The 18,582-nt window shown below is 41.3% G+C and overlaps 1 protein-coding gene across 1 annotated transcript in view; it reads right to left on the bottom strand.

Annotated features, from left to right (window-relative positions):
- LOC111870795 (Down syndrome cell adhesion molecule-like protein Dscam2) overlaps window positions 1-18,582 on the bottom strand; it is a gene marked incomplete in the record, with an annotated part of 574,710 nt that overhangs the window by 369,677 nt on the left and 186,451 nt on the right. Inside the window, 1 exon segment of the mRNA XM_023863339.2 lies at window positions 4,416-4,669. Within this exon segment, the coding sequence (XP_023719107.1) occupies window positions 4,416-4,432 (17 nt within the window).

Here is an 18,582-nt window from a genome sequence, read left to right on the forward strand (position 1 = left end):
TGATATGCTTTCTTGGAAGTGAATATCAATTGGAGGAATCAAGTGCTTCATTTAGGACACTTCCAGAGATCCGCATTTCTGCACGGTCAGTTAAAGAGAGGCACGCAGTTCAAACAGACATGGATGATGATAAACGTAGATTCTGTTTCGGGAAGTCAGACATGGGTTAAGAAGAAGAACCTGACTACAAACATCGTGAAATAATGACGAGCAGTAACTACTTCACGATAAGAAGAAGGTTGGTATGGCGGTAACGGTCTAAACTTGAGGTACCAGCCTCGAATCTTCTCAAGAAGGGCTCTGCTACATGAAGTCCATTACTTCTATGCCTCCAGAGCCCACTCCGTATTGTATGTACCACTTAACCTGACCTGATCATGTATGGTTCTCATTATAAACTGGGACGATATCCAGAAAGAGATAGCTGGTATATCTTCGTAACAGAGATGCTGTGTGCTATTGTGAGATACCAACTAAATTTTAAAATAATATTTAGATGAATTTTACGCCTCAAAGAGTAAACTGACCTTCAGCATATTTCTCTTCAGCAAACGGTCAAGAGGTTTGCTGGTTTCCTTACCAGATCACAACCACAATTCACATACAACTGGAGGCCTCAACTACAGCAATGCTCCATTTGAACTAACTGTCCTGCTTATAACATCTTGACACGAACCGCACAGAAAACACTGTTCCTCTGTTGCTGTTTCCAACTGTTGCCGTACAAATACACGTGCTTGCGAAGCCTTTACTTAGTAACAGCTGTTGTATATCTGCGTATCTCAGTAACGGGTCTACATGCCATAATATATTTTATGTAATCACACCAAGTAATTAAATTGTTCATTAACACTCGCTATTTCAACTACCTCTATCTAAGAATTATCACGTTTTAGAACACAACACTGACGAATATTGACGTGTAACTGGGGTTGATTCTTTGGCCCAGAAGGGAGGTTCCGACACAAAACGTCGGAGACATACGTAACCGAGTGGTTCACACTAGTATAAGAGCATGAACTGTAGCGGTGCGTCAGATACGTGCAGTTTGTACTCCTTGTACAGACAGACTGAAATGCAGAAGCTACCGGAAGCGTTCACTTCACTGTGAACGGTAACAGCATTGAGATAAAAAGGAAATGTAACTGTTGTACACCCTGTATTTCATCTACCCTTACAAGCAACTACATTGCTATTCACTTTACAGACGATTAGATGGGAAGTTGTTATAGATTCCTACTTTCTTTCGCTAGTACTTAATAGGATTACTGGAAAATTAATTACACATATTTAAGTGCACTCCTGTGTAAGTTGACTACCGTAAACATGCCGATTAATAAACTATGAAGGCATGTTCACCTCATGCATACCACCTCCGCAACCATTAGAAGCACCGAAGCACAAATTAGTGTGATTATGCTACTTTAATACAAGTTCCAGAATGTCATTTCGCTTCGTCACTAAGCAACGGATTTCACTTCAGACATCATCTGCAAGAAACAATTGCTACACTCATTGTCGGCTATTGTTATGGGAATGCTATTGTAGCAATTGCTCGGTAATGGTTATATAATGGTTGTATAAAGGAGATTCAAAATTTGGAATTCTGCTCAGAAAATAATCTAAGCGCTAATTTGTCAACTTTTTTCAGTGTTAAGTAACACAAAATCAAGTAGAGCTACCCAGAACATTACACTGTTGGAGCTACATAAGGGATTTCGGACTGAGCCTTTCTTGAGAAGCCGCCAGTTGTGCAGCTACTCGAAAACTTCAGAGCATTTTATGGAACCCGAAAGTTCATTGCCGTGTTCACAAGAGCCCTCCACTGGTCCCTATCCTGAGCCAGAGCAATTCAGTCCAGATCACCCCATTCTATCTTTCTGAGATCCATTTTAATATTATCGACCCGCCTACGTCTTGGTCTTCCTAGAGGCCTCTTTCCTTCTGGTTTTCCCACCAATATCCTAAATACATTCCTATCTCCCATTCGTGCTAAATGTCCTGCCAATCTTTTCATCTTTTGATCACTAAGTGATGATATGTAACAATTGCCAAACAGATATTCCAATGAGTGCTTATCTAATTCCACATGGAATCAGCAATTAATACGCGCGAAAGAATAATACTTGTATAGGCAGAATTCTGTATACAGTACCAGTTACACGACATCCAGAAACCTTTACTAATGCATGGGAAATCATGAATTTACCGCTCATCTTAAATAATGGGCCCAATTCGAGCACTGGTCACCTCTAGTCTAGGATATACTGTGCGAATCTACATGTGCAGGATCACTTCATCACAAAGACTCGCCTATATTGGACAATACAAAGAAAATCGGACAAGCATTAGCTCCTCCAGCGGGATTGGAAGCCTTCAATCCAGTGTAAGACAAAGATAACCTTATATTTGACGACCACAGAAATTGATAGAACTTTCTAATGATGTAACTAGCTCGTTATCTGTAAAGAAAATGGACTTAGACAACTGATGTAAAATTAGTACATTGTAACGGTGTGCAAAATGTGGTAACTAACTTCAGGGTTACAATGCGGAGAAAGTTTTCGTGTGTCCAGTGATAGACACTAGAATGAACCACGGTCGAAATGTAAACCCCCTAAAGGCAAATCATTAGGCAGAGCAACTGGATTGGACGATGCAAGTTATATTAGAGAGTTAAAAGTTGTTCTTGTGCTTAATTAATTAATCATTATGCCATGAAGACGTATGGGGAATGGATGTATAGATCCACATTTTCTTGACCTTAGCATTAACTGGAGATGAATGATCAGCTTCACGCCCCGGCCGCTTTAACCCCGGGGAAAGAGCCTTTGTTACCCATTGGATAGCAGGTTGGGTAGACCCCAGAGCTGGTATGGACGACAGCGAGAGAAGAAAAAAGTTGACATTACCGGGACTCGAACTCCGACCTCCCGGTCGCCCAGCCCGTAGCCAGGCGCTATACCGACTGCGCTACTCCGGCTCCATTAGATAATTTAATATAAATTAATATTATTAAATATTATGAACGCCCGTCACGGCAGCCGAGCGATCTAAGGCATGTACTGTCTTCGCTCGTTTGGAAACCGGGATCGTGGGTTCGAACCCCACTCAGGGCACGGATGTTTAGTTTGTGTGCGTGCGTTTTTCTGTGTTTGTGTACAGGTAGAGGCCTTGCGACGAGCTGATCACCCGCCCAAGGAGTCCTACCGAATGTGTAAGATCTAGAAAAACCGAAGTGAACGGAGAAGTTCATGGAGGTAGGCTTAGGCCCACTGGGGCTGCAGTGCCAAGGAAAAATATATTATGAACAGGATTTTTTTTGTTTACGTCTTATGTATGGGCTTCCATTACAACGAAATCGACACATATGTATTAAGATCTGGATAGGCCGCGCCATAGCTCAACTGATGTAAGTGAAATGCATTATGTGACATCTGGCTGAGATAAGTGAACTACACTGCGTGAAGTCCTACAGAAATGAATAAAGCATTCATGTTCATCTTGCCTAATATATTACGCTTATTCATCCTGCACGATTTATTGATTTGGAAATGAATGAAATTACTAACGTTGAAATAGAGCATTAATATTCTGCACGAATAGAAATATAAATTAATATTTGTGGCCTTTAAGCGTAACTGAATATCGTTAACATACCCTGTTAAATATAAATTATATCGAAAAACACTAAACGGTCATAATTTTCGAAAGTACGAGTATGCGGTAACGAAACAGAATTAATAAACTGTGACTTATGTTTCGTACGAGGAGACTAAAAGGCACAATACGATATAGGGCCATATGGCTTAAATTACTGGGCCTCAGTGAATGTGTTCTTCAAATACTACCGAAACCGTCTACATTGTTTCTTGAGATATTTCATATCCTGATCAAAATCAAATCGTAAAGATCGGAAAATAGCGGCTATAGTAGGACCTACACATGTAAGATTAGTCCTAAAAGGGACGCCACTTACGTGCATCAGGATACGATATTGCTAAGCAGAGAATAATTTAAAACTCATCACATACTCATAATTTCAATTTTTTTTACTATATCTTATAAATTAAAATCTATTTGAAGAGACACAGAACAACATGAACACTACAAGTCAAATTACTCACACAACACAATGATTTTAATTCTAATGTTGCAGAAAATAAAATATTCTTTGGTGCCTATTTTATGACTCAGGAAATCGTGTTTTACAATAAAAACACACTTCTTTTTTTACTGCCTTCTCGAAATTTACGACCAAATCGTAAAAAGAATTAATGCCTAAATTGTCTCGTTCCTTCCTACAGTATTCAAAGAAATGAAGCGGGCCATAAAACGCCTAATATGCATACAAAACATAAAAAACATCACTTCACAAATGTGTAAATTGAATATATCTGTCACTTTCCTCTTACCTTGCTATTTCTTTCATATAGTAGAGGCTCCACCTGCCAATGAGAACTTCCAAAACAAGCACTTGTCGTTAACTTAACGTAACCTTTCGCCGGCTTATTATCGACGTCGAGGTGAAGACGTCCGCTATGGTCGGAGGCTGTGAGCCGACTGAAATGCACGGGCGTCGCGACGCTACTTCCAGTCAGCACAGTTATATGGCTTGGACCAGGCAACTTCGCGCACACATACATCGTGTATACAAACTGGCTTCGGCCTCGGGCTGCAAGTCTCTGCAAACAAATATTGCATATTAAGGGGCATTTCGTGGAACGTAGAATCCTTATGTTTATTATTGAAAGCAAAATAGTAATACAAAAGTGTCATGACCACTACTACATATTCGTACACTTACAATGGCAATAATGACTTAAAACAGTATTCTTGATTAAATCAAGAAGAGAATGGATTCAGTAAGGCCATGTGTCTGATCCTGTTGGTAAAAAGACTACTGGGATGTGGTTTTGCTAAAAAATAGGCTTCTATTCCATGATCTCTTGTGGTGTGTCACTTTTTCTGACGGATCTTAGCGAACCACTGATAAGTCGTGTGGGTGTGCGGAAACAGCTCGATTTAAATTCGTGGTTTGCTACGACGCAACACAAAATTTCGTAGAAAAGGAGCTTTGGGGGTGATACAATCAAGGAAAATTGGATTGTGAGAGATAGGTAACACACATGGGAGAGATGAAAATGCATGAAACATTTTTGCTGAAAAACTTACAGGAAGGAAACCACATGGAGGTTTAGACTGAAATTGGGAGATAATACAGAAGTGGATCTTAGAGAAGCAGGGTGTGAAGATATATAGTAGATTCAACCGCGTTAACACAGATAAAGTTGCGGGCTCTTGTTAGCGCGGTAATGAACCTTCAGGTTCCACAAAACGGTAGGGGGTAATTTCTTGACTAGTTCAACGAATATAACTTTCGCAACGACTCAGCTCCATCGATTTATGTGTGTTATTGGGGTGTCAAATTAGGTTCATCGATCTAAAGGAAAAACACAAATAGACGGGAAATGGGAGCAAAGTGTTAAGGAGAAGATAGACAATTGAAGTAACATAGATTATTCACGCAGTACGCTTGCTGTGGCTTGATTATTCGGGTACTTTACGATGTACCGACGCATGCTGCGGTTAGTTAGTTAGTTATTGGAGAGGGTGAGTTTCCCCATGCACTTAGACCTGTCTTGGTCCATTGTGCTTCCCTCTATGATTTCTACCAGTCTCTATATCCTACCGGAACTGGTGCTTATCATCAATCCCGCCCAGCCAGCGAGACCGGCTCTACTAGATGAGAGGTATCTATAATGCTTCCCCCATCTACCAGAGGTATTAGAGACTGCTGTTGGGCGGGAAACGTCCGTAATTTGGCTCAGTGACCTCCTTTGGAGATATGAGGTTCTCTTACGTGCCGTAAAGCTACGACACGGGACCCACGGCTTAAAGTCCCTCCCGGAGGACTTGTTCCCTGAATTTTCCCGCCCTTAAAAATTCGACGACCTCCGCCGGGTATTTGAACCCGCGTTCTACGAGTCATAAGGTGGGAACGTTACCTCTAGACTGCGGAGGCCGCTCATGCTGAGGTTACTTAACGTATACTAAGATAAGGTATGTAAATGATGGGCTGTGAAAAACATGAAAGAACGCGGCCGTGGCCTATTTTAAGATACTGTCAAAGGTCTTGAATTGCGGAGATACATTACATGAAGGCAGATGTAAAGTCGCGATATGAAGAGTAAAGGACTGCAACTGCCTACAAATTTTGGTTATTTTAACTCATGAAAGAGATTACTTAGAAAACACAGATGTAAATGAGAACGTAAATGAGAGTATATTGTTCAAATATTTCTCGGAATAGTTGATTTTACAAGCGGGGATTTCACTAGATTGATTGAGAAAAAAAAGTCTAATGAAATAGTGGTGTCCCATCTGTGCAAAAATTTCATTTTAAAATTGAAAATATCGCGTTTTTATAGAATCTTTCAATTTATGTAATAGTGTATGAGCCAAAGAAACATACCGCTATTGAATGATATGGCTAATATTTGAGTCACTGTTAAAACAGTCACAGCAAACATACTCGTATAGGTTCAGTGGGGTGTGCCTAAGTTGTGGCACACCTGCTGTGAGTCCACCACGCCCCAGTTCATTACCGGTGCAGTAACCACATGATCAGCTGGTACCAGCACTGGGATCATGTCCATCTGTGGTAGCAGTCACGACTGGGCTTCTCCACTGTGTAACATTAATAGCTCCCCACCACTGCCTTCATCATGTCCTTACAATTCATAGCTAATTACTGTAGGAACAGGACAATGAATCTCCGGTAGTTGGTTTCGGAAATGAGACATTACCTTGTCAGATGATATATATTCTGCGTGTGTATCGATTCTGGCATTTTGGTCAACTGGATGACCTTCGGAAGTCAGAGGTCATATCAATATTTAACACCGAAAAGTTTCATGTCACCATAGCTGACAGGAAAGTAAAGACTGCGGAAGTTTCTGAGGGCACTGGCCCTTGCACTTTTACATTATGGTAAAGGTAAACGTAAAGTTGTCCCTGTGTTTAACTAATTAAGCACTAGGCCATGAAGACGTGTGGGAGACTATAGAGCCATATTTTACAAGATGGCGGGTACGAAAATATCCAACCAAAATAAAGATCTACTTTAAATGATGACATTTTGAACACTGTAGCAAATAAAAATACAGATTAATGTTTCGCTTCACGACCTCAATTAATGAACTCTTCCTCTGTAAAAGAGATGTTACATATAAAGCCATTAGCTTTGTTAAGAAACTGCTTTTTTGTGTGTGTATGAGTTCAGAGTTTGCACATATTAAATGCTGGGTAACTTTATTGAATATTATATTCATGGTGTATCAGAGTAATTAAGTCACGTGCATTACAATGGGCTGAACATGTAGCTTGAAGGTATGAAACGAGAGACACGTGGACAGTTTTGAGAAACTTCTTGAAAATAAACCATTCGGAATCAAAGAAGGAATTTGACAACAACACTGTTGTAATAAGTACGGTCTTCGGCGAAACAGCGTCTGTAGTTTTGAGGCAACTCCAAGTTTCGGATGAACATATCGCTCCTATCTTCAGGATTGAAGTGTAAGTCAAATATAAAACCAGCAAAATAGGCTTTACAATCCAGAAATCGTATCTTCGTAGTCACCGTCGCGAAAAACTAAAATCCAGCAGTGAAACAGATGTCGAAATAAAGAGATGAAGCGAGATTGTATCACTCTGTCTTCGAATCGGCCAAATGAAAGGGTTTTAAAGTAACCGATTTCTTTATTCGGGCTTTGATAATCTAGGCCATATAATTAGTTCTTAATTTAATAAGATATTAGATATTATACATGCTAATTATTAAAATTAGATATGTACACATATTAACTTATTGGACATTAACTATTGTTGTTTCATATTTAAAAACAGCATCTGTTTCTATTTAAAAACACAGCGTTTCGGAGACTGGATTCCGCCTCCTTCTTCAGGTAAAGTGAGACAGAACAGCTCTATCGATTGGTCCCAATTGAAGACGGAAACAGAATCCAGTCTCCAAAACTTCGAAAATATTGCAGACGAATAGCTATTGATGACAGCTGTCACCAAGCACTGACTAATGACAGCGGGCTGAGAAGACAGTGTGGAAATCAGCAATAGCGTTATAGTTCCGAGTGGCGTATACAAGTGAACAATAAACCCAGCTGCCAATCCATACTCGATTTATATTCACACACCCCCAAACATTGTGATAAAATGTGTTAAATTACATTTAGCCTCACATAATTTATCTTCTAGGTGTAAGGGAATTATAAACAAGAATATTTAACTTGAAACGTTAATATTCTTATAAATTTCTGATTTTTTATAATTTAATTGTAAAAATGTAACAATAAGCTATTGTTGCATACAACAGCACATTTTGGAAGTCATGTACTTCGAACGATGTTGCGTTTAATTCCATACATCATTAGCTCATTTCTCTTTCATAGCGAATACTTATATTTTATTGATTATAACCAGGGCCCGGATTTTGATGACCTGAAAATATTTAAAAAATGACTTATAAAATGACCGAAAAAATCCAGAAAATTACCTAAAGGAGAAAGAGAAAGAACAATTCACTTCCATATTATTCACATTTCAGAAAATATGTGAAGAAAAATTCCCTAAAATAGACAAAAATGACAAGAAATACTCTTAAAATTAAAAAAAAATTACCCCCAAAATGAAAAAAATGATCTTAAACCTAAAAATATAAAAAATGACAAAAAATTACCTATAAAATTTACATATCTGTAACCAGCAGCTCATATCCGAGATTTATGTATTTAAGAGCATCGCATAGGATACAAGGAAAAAAGATGACATGTCATCAAAATCCGGGCCCTGATTATAATTAATATTTCTGTATCTACTTTAAATCCTTCACATAAATTTACGTGTGAATATTAAAATAATTTCAGTTAACCCAATCCCAGTCCCTACTGACATAATTTAATCTGAAATCCCAGAAGACCGCCGTCTTCACCGCCGTGAAAGCCTCAAATCTTACATAATTTAATTTCATTTCAATGTTTCGGTAACCATTTCTCAAGAACTGGGGGCATTCAAATATTAATAGTTAAGGCCTGCAATGGTACGTTTTTACGCGCAGATTATATCCGGTTGTATGTTCTTACTGTTCTATTGGTTGCACTGTCCAAACTGAGATCGTGCCGGTCACGGTAGCCTAGCGGTCTAAGGCATGTACTGTCTTCGCTCGCTCGGAAGCCGGGATCGTGGGTTCGGATCTGTTTCCTGTGAGGTACGTATTGAGTTCTTATATATTATTCTTATACACTGCCAGTCACGGTAGCCGAGCAGTCTAAGGCATGTACTGTCTTCGCTCGCTTGGAAACTGAGATCGTGGGTTCGAATACCACTCAGGGCATGGATGTTTGGTTTGTGTGTGTGTGTTTTCCTGTGTTTGTGTACAAGTAAAGCCTTGTGACGAGATGATCACCCGCCCAAGGAGTCCTACCGAATGTCTAAGATCTAGAAGAACCGAAGTGAACGGAGAAGTTCATGGAGGTAGGCCTAGGCCCACTGGGGCTATAGTGCCAAGGAAAAAAAGTGAGAACGTAAGAACTTAAAATGTTCCATTCCTGTATAGTTCTGTCAATATAATGCCATATAGTCGGGCCAAATTCAACAGACGTTTCAGAGGAATATATCGTTTCTATCTTCAGAGTAGGAGAGTAGAGCCAAGCATGAAACCAGAAGGCGAGAAGCAGAGGGCTATATATTCCTCTGAAACTTCGGACAACGATAGAGGTTTTCATAACCGCCACCGACAAAACCGCAAATCTAAATAGGAATCATGTTCTTAGAATCAGCAGAAGTCTCTCGTACGAGCTCTCAGGCCCCTATCAATTCATAAACGATCTGGTATCCATTTCCGATGAACAGAGTAGACAGAGGAGAGTTGCGCGTATGAACGAACTCTGAGGAAGAGAGCGGGATGCGCGTAAGTGACCGCAGCCTACAACAAATGTGTTCTAAGTGATGTTAAAACGTTTCAAGGGTCTACCGGGCACGTCACATTTTACGATGTCACAAGTGAAATCGTACATCCTCCAGGGAAATGTATAACTCGTCATGCTCGATATCGTGGTACATGGTAGGCAATTTCTGAAAAATAGCAACGCTGATATTTGTCTCTTAAAGCTAAACTTACCAAGCGCAACATTAAAAACTATCCAAGCAGCGTGTGTTTCAGTATTTCGAATGCTGTAGCAGTTAATACGTGTAAATATGGGACTTCGCTTTATATTTTTGAAGAAATACTTCTGTAAATTTCAATTATATTTTAAAGGCTCGACTTGGGGAAAAATATGTTTCTGTTGTGTTTATTTGGCCTCGAATGTAATAAGAGAAAATCCGTAATATGAAAACAACTCGAGATGAAAATTCCGTGGCATATCTTAACGTTATTCATCTATGACGACTAGGCGACACCATGGAAACCTCAATGAGAAGTGACGGAGCAAAAGCTGGGTTGCAAAACGAAATGTCACGACTGCTTTCTGAGCTACGATACTTTTATTGACATTTCAACTTCAACTGCCACAAGAAAACCTGTAGAAATTTTAATCAGGATGACCGAACGTCTGGGGAGGGGCCAAGGTCGAACTCATGGTGTCACGAATCCAAACCTTTCAGAAGAACATGAAAAGTTTAAACTCTGAAACAACACAATAAATTTTCGGTCTGTACTAGAAATGTACATGCGCTGTAGAGTAGTTCGTCGAGGGGTACGCTACAAGCCGGAAGGTCGCGGGTTCAAGTCCCGATGAGGTCATTGGATTTTTTTTCAATTGACCTAATCCTTCCAGCCGCGCTATGGCCCTGGAGTTGACTCAGCCTCTAACAGAAACGAGTACCAGGAATTAATTAAATAATTTTCCTGGGGAGTAAAGCGCGGCCGGCGCGTAAGGCTGACAACCTTACCGCCATCTTTGAGCCGACTGTCTAGACAATGTGGGACCCTCAACGTCTCACAACCCTATGAGCTTTCACGGCCTGGTACAGGGATAGTTTTATTTACTTTTTATTTTTTTACTAGAAATATATGTTTATTTTCTTTTACCACGGACAATAATTTGTCAACCTACACTATAGACACCCTACCGGACACAGATAAGACTATCAGAATTCAAATGAACCAATGTACCATCGTCACAAACTTCTAGATCTTATTTACTTTCTTGATCAGCTGAAAACTATAAACTACCAAAAAGAAATACACTGTGTCACGAAATTAAATAATCGATGTGTACAATCTTTAGTTATTGTTCACATATACAGGCAGACGCACTAAACTGCTCACTTTGCAGTCCGATCCGATTGTAATACAACGAAAGACGTCTGGGTCTTGGTACAAACATGTGTTTATACGCAAGTGATAAAACGAATTAACGTAAGAAATTCATTTATAAAAATAAGCTATGATGATACATAAGTAAAATATGTGTATGATTACAAAAAGGTAACAACATTTTGTGTTAGGTTTCATACAATATAAATACTGGTTTGTAGCAGCCCGGATTGGCATTCCTCCAATTAACTCAGAAACATCGCATAGGTTCAAATGAACTCTTCGAATAAATTATGCAAAATTCTTACCCTCTTCTGCTACTTTCTGCCAAGAAACTTGAAAGCAATGCTCGTTCCCATTACATACATACACACACAGAAGCGCATCTATAAAGAGCAATATATTTTTATAATGGAATTAAGTGTAGAATAAAATGTTCCTTTTAACAATGGCTCTACTCTAAACCATTGGTTTTCTTGCGATTTACCCACACATTTTTTTCCTCTGAATTTTACTTCGCTAATTCTTCAGTCAAGAAAGCCATCAAATACAATTTATTTTATTTCATATCTCCCTCATTTTGTTTATTATTCCATTTCTAATTCATACATTCTTTTACAAGGCATTAAACGCTAATATCAGAATTCCACAAAAACGGAAAGGATGAAGTCACCTGCCACATTTCGTATTTAGCCTTCTTCTTCTTCTTTACCGCCGCTACAACCCTGTGTGTGTCATGGCCCCTCTTCCATCGTTTTGTAACTGGAATTTTTTTTTGTGGTGAAGTCGTTAGCCCCGCGCCCAAAGTCAAGCCTGGACGACCAGGGACTACACTTCGTCTGACCCCTACCCTTTGACCTGGAGGCATGGGTTGCCCTACCAAGACCTTACGCTCCCGCCAGCGTAGCTCTCCGGGTCACTGGAGAGCGCAACACTCTCAAAGATAAAGCGGTAGCCTTCTATAGGTCAGTCTTATTAGAAAATTAAATTACTCTTCTAGTCCATATGCTTTCACGGATGGAGTTCAGTGTATAAATCTGGCTTTCGGGTGGAGGGGGAAACACAGCTTTAAAGTTGGTTTTCCCACATTTCAATTGTCATATTCAGGGTTATACCTGAAGGGTTTTCACAACGAACAAAACAACTGCAACGTTTGCCGAAAATTTACAATAACCTCAACATTGTACTTGGCGTATTTCCGAAATCCGAGGTTCTATATGACATGGATATCTCAGATATCAAGTACACAATCCTATGCTGACCAGAAATTGACATTTTCAGCTCACATTGGGATCCGAACCGCTCAATGAAGCTGACAGGAGAAGCGCGAACGTAACCAAATTTGAACAGCATATACTCCTATATTTGTATCACTCACTCGTGGATCTGCGCTCTTCTTGAGGAGCTGCCAATTGTGCAGTTCTAAAATCACACACCTACGTCTTGGTCTTCCCAATGATCTCCTTCCTTCCGACTTTCTCATCAATATCCTACATGCATTTCTCCCCTCCCCCATTCGTATATCGACACGGCTCTCATTAAGGTTAGATAGGGTTCGATCCCGGTTCTGGTCAAGTGGGATTTGTGGTAGACAAAGTGGCGCTGGAGCAGGTTTCTCCATGTACGACTGACCTTGACTACGTTTCCTACGAAATAAAATCGATTTTTGCTCGGTAGGCCACTGTTCGCCCAATACCGAACAGCAATAAAATCGGTGAGACCTGTCAGGCAGGTTCAGACACAATCGATGTTTAGTGTTTGTCGTCATATTCCTGAAGACCACACCTGCAGTTTTATTTAGAGCGGTTGTCTCCATAACTTACCGGAATTTAACAAAAACCGTAAAAGTAGTGTTACAGAAAATTATAATTTTTGGACCTATCCGAAGGGCTCCTGTTTTTGACCTAAATCTAGAATATGAGCAGAGTCCTGCAACTGCTCAGACGCTAGTGAAGCGACAGACCATTCACATCCATCTAATACCGAGAAAAGGAATGCGTGGAGCTCTACCTCCGCGGTCCGTAAACGCCTTCATGCCGTGATGTTAGAGAACATGGGCTCCTAGAATAACCTCACCTGAAAAAAATGGAGGAAAGCAGAGAAATGGAATGCTACACGGCAGCTGTGTTTTTAAACAGCTCGTCTGAAGGATTCCGGGTTACGTGGCCCACGCAGGAACACACAAATCTCCTCTTCCTTCTCTGCCGCTTACAGTCGGTTGACCTGGTGGGTCGAAGCGAAATGGAAGGGGTTGAAGGGTCAGAGTTGACACTGACTTCGGTGGTAGCGGGGTCAGAGGTGATGGCGGTCATGAGTAGAGAAAATACTACGAAGCCTGACTGCGATACAGAACAGAGCATGTGGGATGTCGAGGTACTAGGGCCGGTACATTCACAGCTCACCACTAAGAACGTGCTTATCGCCTTGGAGACTGGGCAGGAAACTTCCTACATTAGAGTGCCCCTTCCTTTGATACTTAACAGTTTATATACTGATTAGGGAGATTCAATCGAAACGGATGAAACAAATGGGACATTTGTCACAAATTGTAATGAAAACAGGGCCGGATTTAAAGGGTAACGATCGGGGTAGCCTCCCCCGGGGCATTAATAAAACAAATACAGAATCCGCACATTTCATTGAGGAATTTGCTTGTCTCAAATCACAGAAGTATTAGTTGGTATTTTTAATTATTATAAGAAATAACGGGGCACGCGGTAACGTAGTTGGTTGAGACACTATGCTACAAGCCGGAAGATCGCGGGTTCAGTTTCCTATGAAGTAACTGGATTTTTCGTTTAACCTAATCTTTCCAGCCGCACTATGGCCCTGGGGTCGACTCAGCGTCTAACAGAAATGATTACTAGAAATCTTCCTGGGGGGGGGGGGTAAAGGGGGGCCGGCACGTAAGGCTCATGTCACCGTCACCTCTAAGCCGATTGTCTAGAAAACATGGAAGCCTCGACGTCTCAACCCCATGGACCTCCACAGCCTGTTACAGGGTCACCTTTACCTTCTGTATAAGAAATAAGAAAGAAAAATAATTCCCTTGACTTAAATCCCTTATCAGTGATAGGGATGTCCACATTTTGATTATTTGTGGTGGACAAAGTGGCGATGGGGTAGGTTTTTTCCGAGTACTTCGGTTTCCCCTGCCAATCTTCATTCCACCAAATTCTCCATCATCATAATCACCGGGGGCAGGTACAATAGGCCAATCAGTGGCCGCCGTGCTGAGTGGACCCAAATGGAATCCACCCCTCCACTATGCGAATTTTTAATTAAACTTCACGCCATAGAGATGCATGACGAGGTGGAGGGCTATCTCCAGGAATACATAACCTCGGCCTGGCCACTTTAATTCTAGAGAGAAAGCTTCCGGCACTCAGGAGTTTGGGTGGGGTCAGAGTCAGCGTGGGGCGCTAGGAAAAGAACAAAATCTCTGTGTTGGGAATGGAACTCCGATTTCGCAGTCGTCCAGGTTCATATCCTGGTCTCTAAACTGTCTGGAGAAAATGATTAATGCACAGCTTCGGCCGAGAAACGTCATGGAAATATACACTATATATAACGTTGACGATCTGGACGTAGATGGCTGGGTAATACGATCATGGATCTTAAAGCAATGAGATGCAACGGTGCGAAATGCAGTCAAATGGCTCTGTACAGGGCCCTAAGACGGGAGTGTGTAAACAAGGTAATGAACCTTAGAGTTATCTCTAAGTTAGTATCTCTAAGAAGTAACCTGTTTTGTANAGGTGCGAAATGCAGTCAAATGGCTTTGTATAGGGCCCTAAGACGGGAGTGTGTAAACAAGGTAATGAACCTTAAGAGTTATCTCTAAGTTAGTATCTCTAAGAAGTAACCTGTTTTGTACTAAAACATTTAAAATACTTCTTTTTTCGCATAGTGGGGGGTGGAGCCAAGCTGGGTCCAATCGGCACGTCGACCACTGATTGACCTATTGTACCTGCCACGGGAGATGATGATGATGGAGAATCTGGTGGAATGAAGATTGGCAGGGGAANGTACTTTTTTTTCGCATAGTGGGGGGTGGAGTCAAGCTGGGTCCACTCGGCACGTCGACCACTGATTGGCCTATTGTACCTGCCCCGTGTGATGATGGAGAATTTGGTGGAATGAAGATTGGCAGGGGAAGCCGAAGTACTCGGAGAAAACCTACCCCAGCGCCACTTTATCCACCACAAATCCCACTTGACCAGAGACGGGCTCGAACCCGGGCCACCGCGGTGGGAAGCCAGCGACTAACCGCTTTAACTATGGCGCGGCCTAACATGTAAGGTAAGTAAGATAAAGTAAAATTTCCCTGTACTTAATTAATTAAGCACTATACCATGAAGACATGTGGGAGAGTGGAGGTATAGCTCCATCATTCTTGACCTCGACACTAGCTGGAGTTGAGTGGTCAGCTTCACGTCTCTGCCGCTTTACCTCTGGGGAAAGAGCGCCCGGTACCCAATGGATAGGAGGCTGGGTGGGCCCCAGAGCCGGTCTGGACACTGTGTAGAGGAGAAAAATTTTGCACTGAAGGCAATCGAACCCGGCGCGTCCAGCCCCTAGCTGACTGAGCTATCCCTCCTCCTGTATTTAAAGAAATAAACTTTCTTAAATCCATATGGGAAATAAGAAATTGTTTTCGTTGCTTTAGTGCAGATATATCTGTGGTGGTATCGCACCCGCTTTTCTCAGATTAGAGTGGCCTTAATGGGGAGCACTTCTCATTCTGTTTTGTGGAAACCTGCTCAATTTACTGGACGAAAGTTAAAATATTTTGTCCTAAGTAATACCCGAGAAAGTGACAAATATTGTGCCCACTTTATGTTAAGCGACTGTACCGAGCAGAGCCGCGTATGTACGCTGAAGATCAGGTCCCAAGCCTAGGAAGGCAGAAAGAAGGGGAAAACAAACAGATTGTAAGAAACGTGATGGCAGCGAGAGAGACGGAAACAGAGAAAGATACGTTTTAAGAGATTAGTGGGAAAATGATACAGTTCAAAACGCTAGTACAGTCGTATCCCTGATATTTGGCTTTTACGGATAAAAACCGTGAAAAAGGAAACTGTGTGAATGGTTTCTATGTAACTGCTAGCTAAACCGGAGAGACACGGGGGTAAATATAAATAAATAAAAAGGGGCGTCAAAAGTTGCATTCTCCGCGTAATAAATTCACAGTGACAAGGCGAAAAAGATTAATTGCGCTACACATCTCCTGTTCCTGCAGAAACTGCAAACGAGTATACAAGTTTGACAGCAAAATCTCGGCAGACGAGTAGTCCTACAGGGACACAGTGAAGATGAATATTAGGAATCAGCAAACAGAAAATATCTTGATCAGAGAATAACTACCAACTTCTGAAGGAAGACTGAAAAAAAAAATCTGTATTCCTGTAAATGGCTGCTTTCCTATTTGCCGTTCTTGATGGCCTTCACCATGTTCCTCTACTCCCTCCCCTCGTGGATATCAATGATCACTTTCCTTGCAATCTCCATAATTTTTTTAACTCGCATAGTGGGGGTGGAGTCCAGTTGGGTCCACTCGGCACGGCGGCCAATGATTGGCTTATTGTACCTGCTTCGGGTGATTATGATGATGGAGAATTTGGCGGAATGAAGACTGGAAGGGGAAACCGAAGTACTCGGAGAAAACTTACCCCAGCCCCACATTGTCCACCACAAATCTCACTTGACCAGACCCGAGTCTGAACCCGGGCCGCCGCGGTGGGAAGCCAGCGACTAACCGCTTGAGCTATGGCGCAGCCTTCTTGCACACTATATAACAACTCCAAGACAATACTCAGCTCGGGCTACGCACTTCAACTCTGAAGACATGGGCAGCATGATCCTCTGAAAGGTCAGTATTCTCCACCACAGGGTTAACGGGAGCCCTTGATGATGGCCTGGCGGAGGCAACCCGTCGTCATGTTCATTACACGTATCCTTCCTAAGTAAATTTACACAGGAGCTCCTCCAAGGACCCTACAATAAATATTCCTTAATTTACACAGCTTTCCTGTGGTTCTGGATGGGTGTGAAACTTGGTCTTTGACATTAAGGGAGGAACATAGACTGAGGGTGTTTAAGAACAGGGTACTGAGGAGAATATTTGGACCAAAGATAGATTGAAGTGATAGGAGTTTGGAGAAAACTGCATAATTAGGAGCTTCATAACTTGTACTCTTCACCAAGTATAATTAGAATGATCAAGTAAAAGATGAGATGGGCAGGGCATGTGGTACGAATGAGGAAGAAGATGAATACGTATAGGATATTCGTGGGAAACCCAGAAGGAAAGAGACCATTGGGAAGACCAAGGCGTAGGTGGGTGAACAATATTAGAATGGATCTTAGAGAGAAAGGGTGGGATGGTATTGATTGGATTGATCTGGCTCACGATATGGACCAGTGGAGGGCCCTTGTGAACACGGTAATGAACCTTCGGGTTTCATAAAATGCTGGGCAATTCTTGAGTAGCTGCAGATTCGGCGGCTCAGGAAGGGCTCAGCTCCATAAGTATGTAAGTTATTAAGTTATTTTCTGGATGAACCCATCCCTAGACTTAACAGTGCATAATTCTACTCCACAAAGTAAAGTTAAAGTAAATCCAAATTTAGTTTTTAAAAGGCTTTACCTGTATTGGGTAGCAGAATAGAAAGGCGAAGAAAAGTTATTTCTTGTCATATTAGTTTCCATCTTGTTGGAGACGTGTGAAGAGAGATCGAAAGAGCACGTAACCCGAGAGATCTTGAAGAGAAGTTCTTTCATAAAGGTGAAGAAAAGCGTACTAAGATTATGGCGCCTCCAAGTTCAATCGGTCAGCAACTCTGCGCGCGTTCTTCAAAGCCGATCAGATTAATCCTTTCTGTATAAAACCTAGAGCCCAATAGAACTAAGGAAAAAAGAGAACACTGCTGTGGGCTTAGGCAGTCTCGAGTTCAGTCAATTATAAGTTCTACTTGTCGTTAAAACACTGAACTCCATAACCCGTCTAAATACGAGTTCACAGAAAATAAAAACACAGAAAATGATAAAAGTTACAACAAAATGTCGGTCACACATCGGACATTGTTTAGGATATATGGAAAATTTATATAGATATCGTGCATTAATTATATAATATCAGTTATCGCTTTTAGATGTAAGAAACTAAATATTGTGACGTGACGGCTGAGTGCGGAATATGAAGTCGAAGCAAAAGTCCATTGCTAGCCAAAGGCTGGGTAAATATT

The sequence above is a fragment of the Cryptotermes secundus genome, unplaced genomic scaffold (assembly GCF_002891405.2).
Source record: "Cryptotermes secundus unplaced genomic scaffold, Csec_1.0 scaffold499, whole genome shotgun sequence".
NCBI classification, from domain to species: Eukaryota; Metazoa; Arthropoda; class Insecta; order Blattodea; family Kalotermitidae; genus Cryptotermes; species Cryptotermes secundus.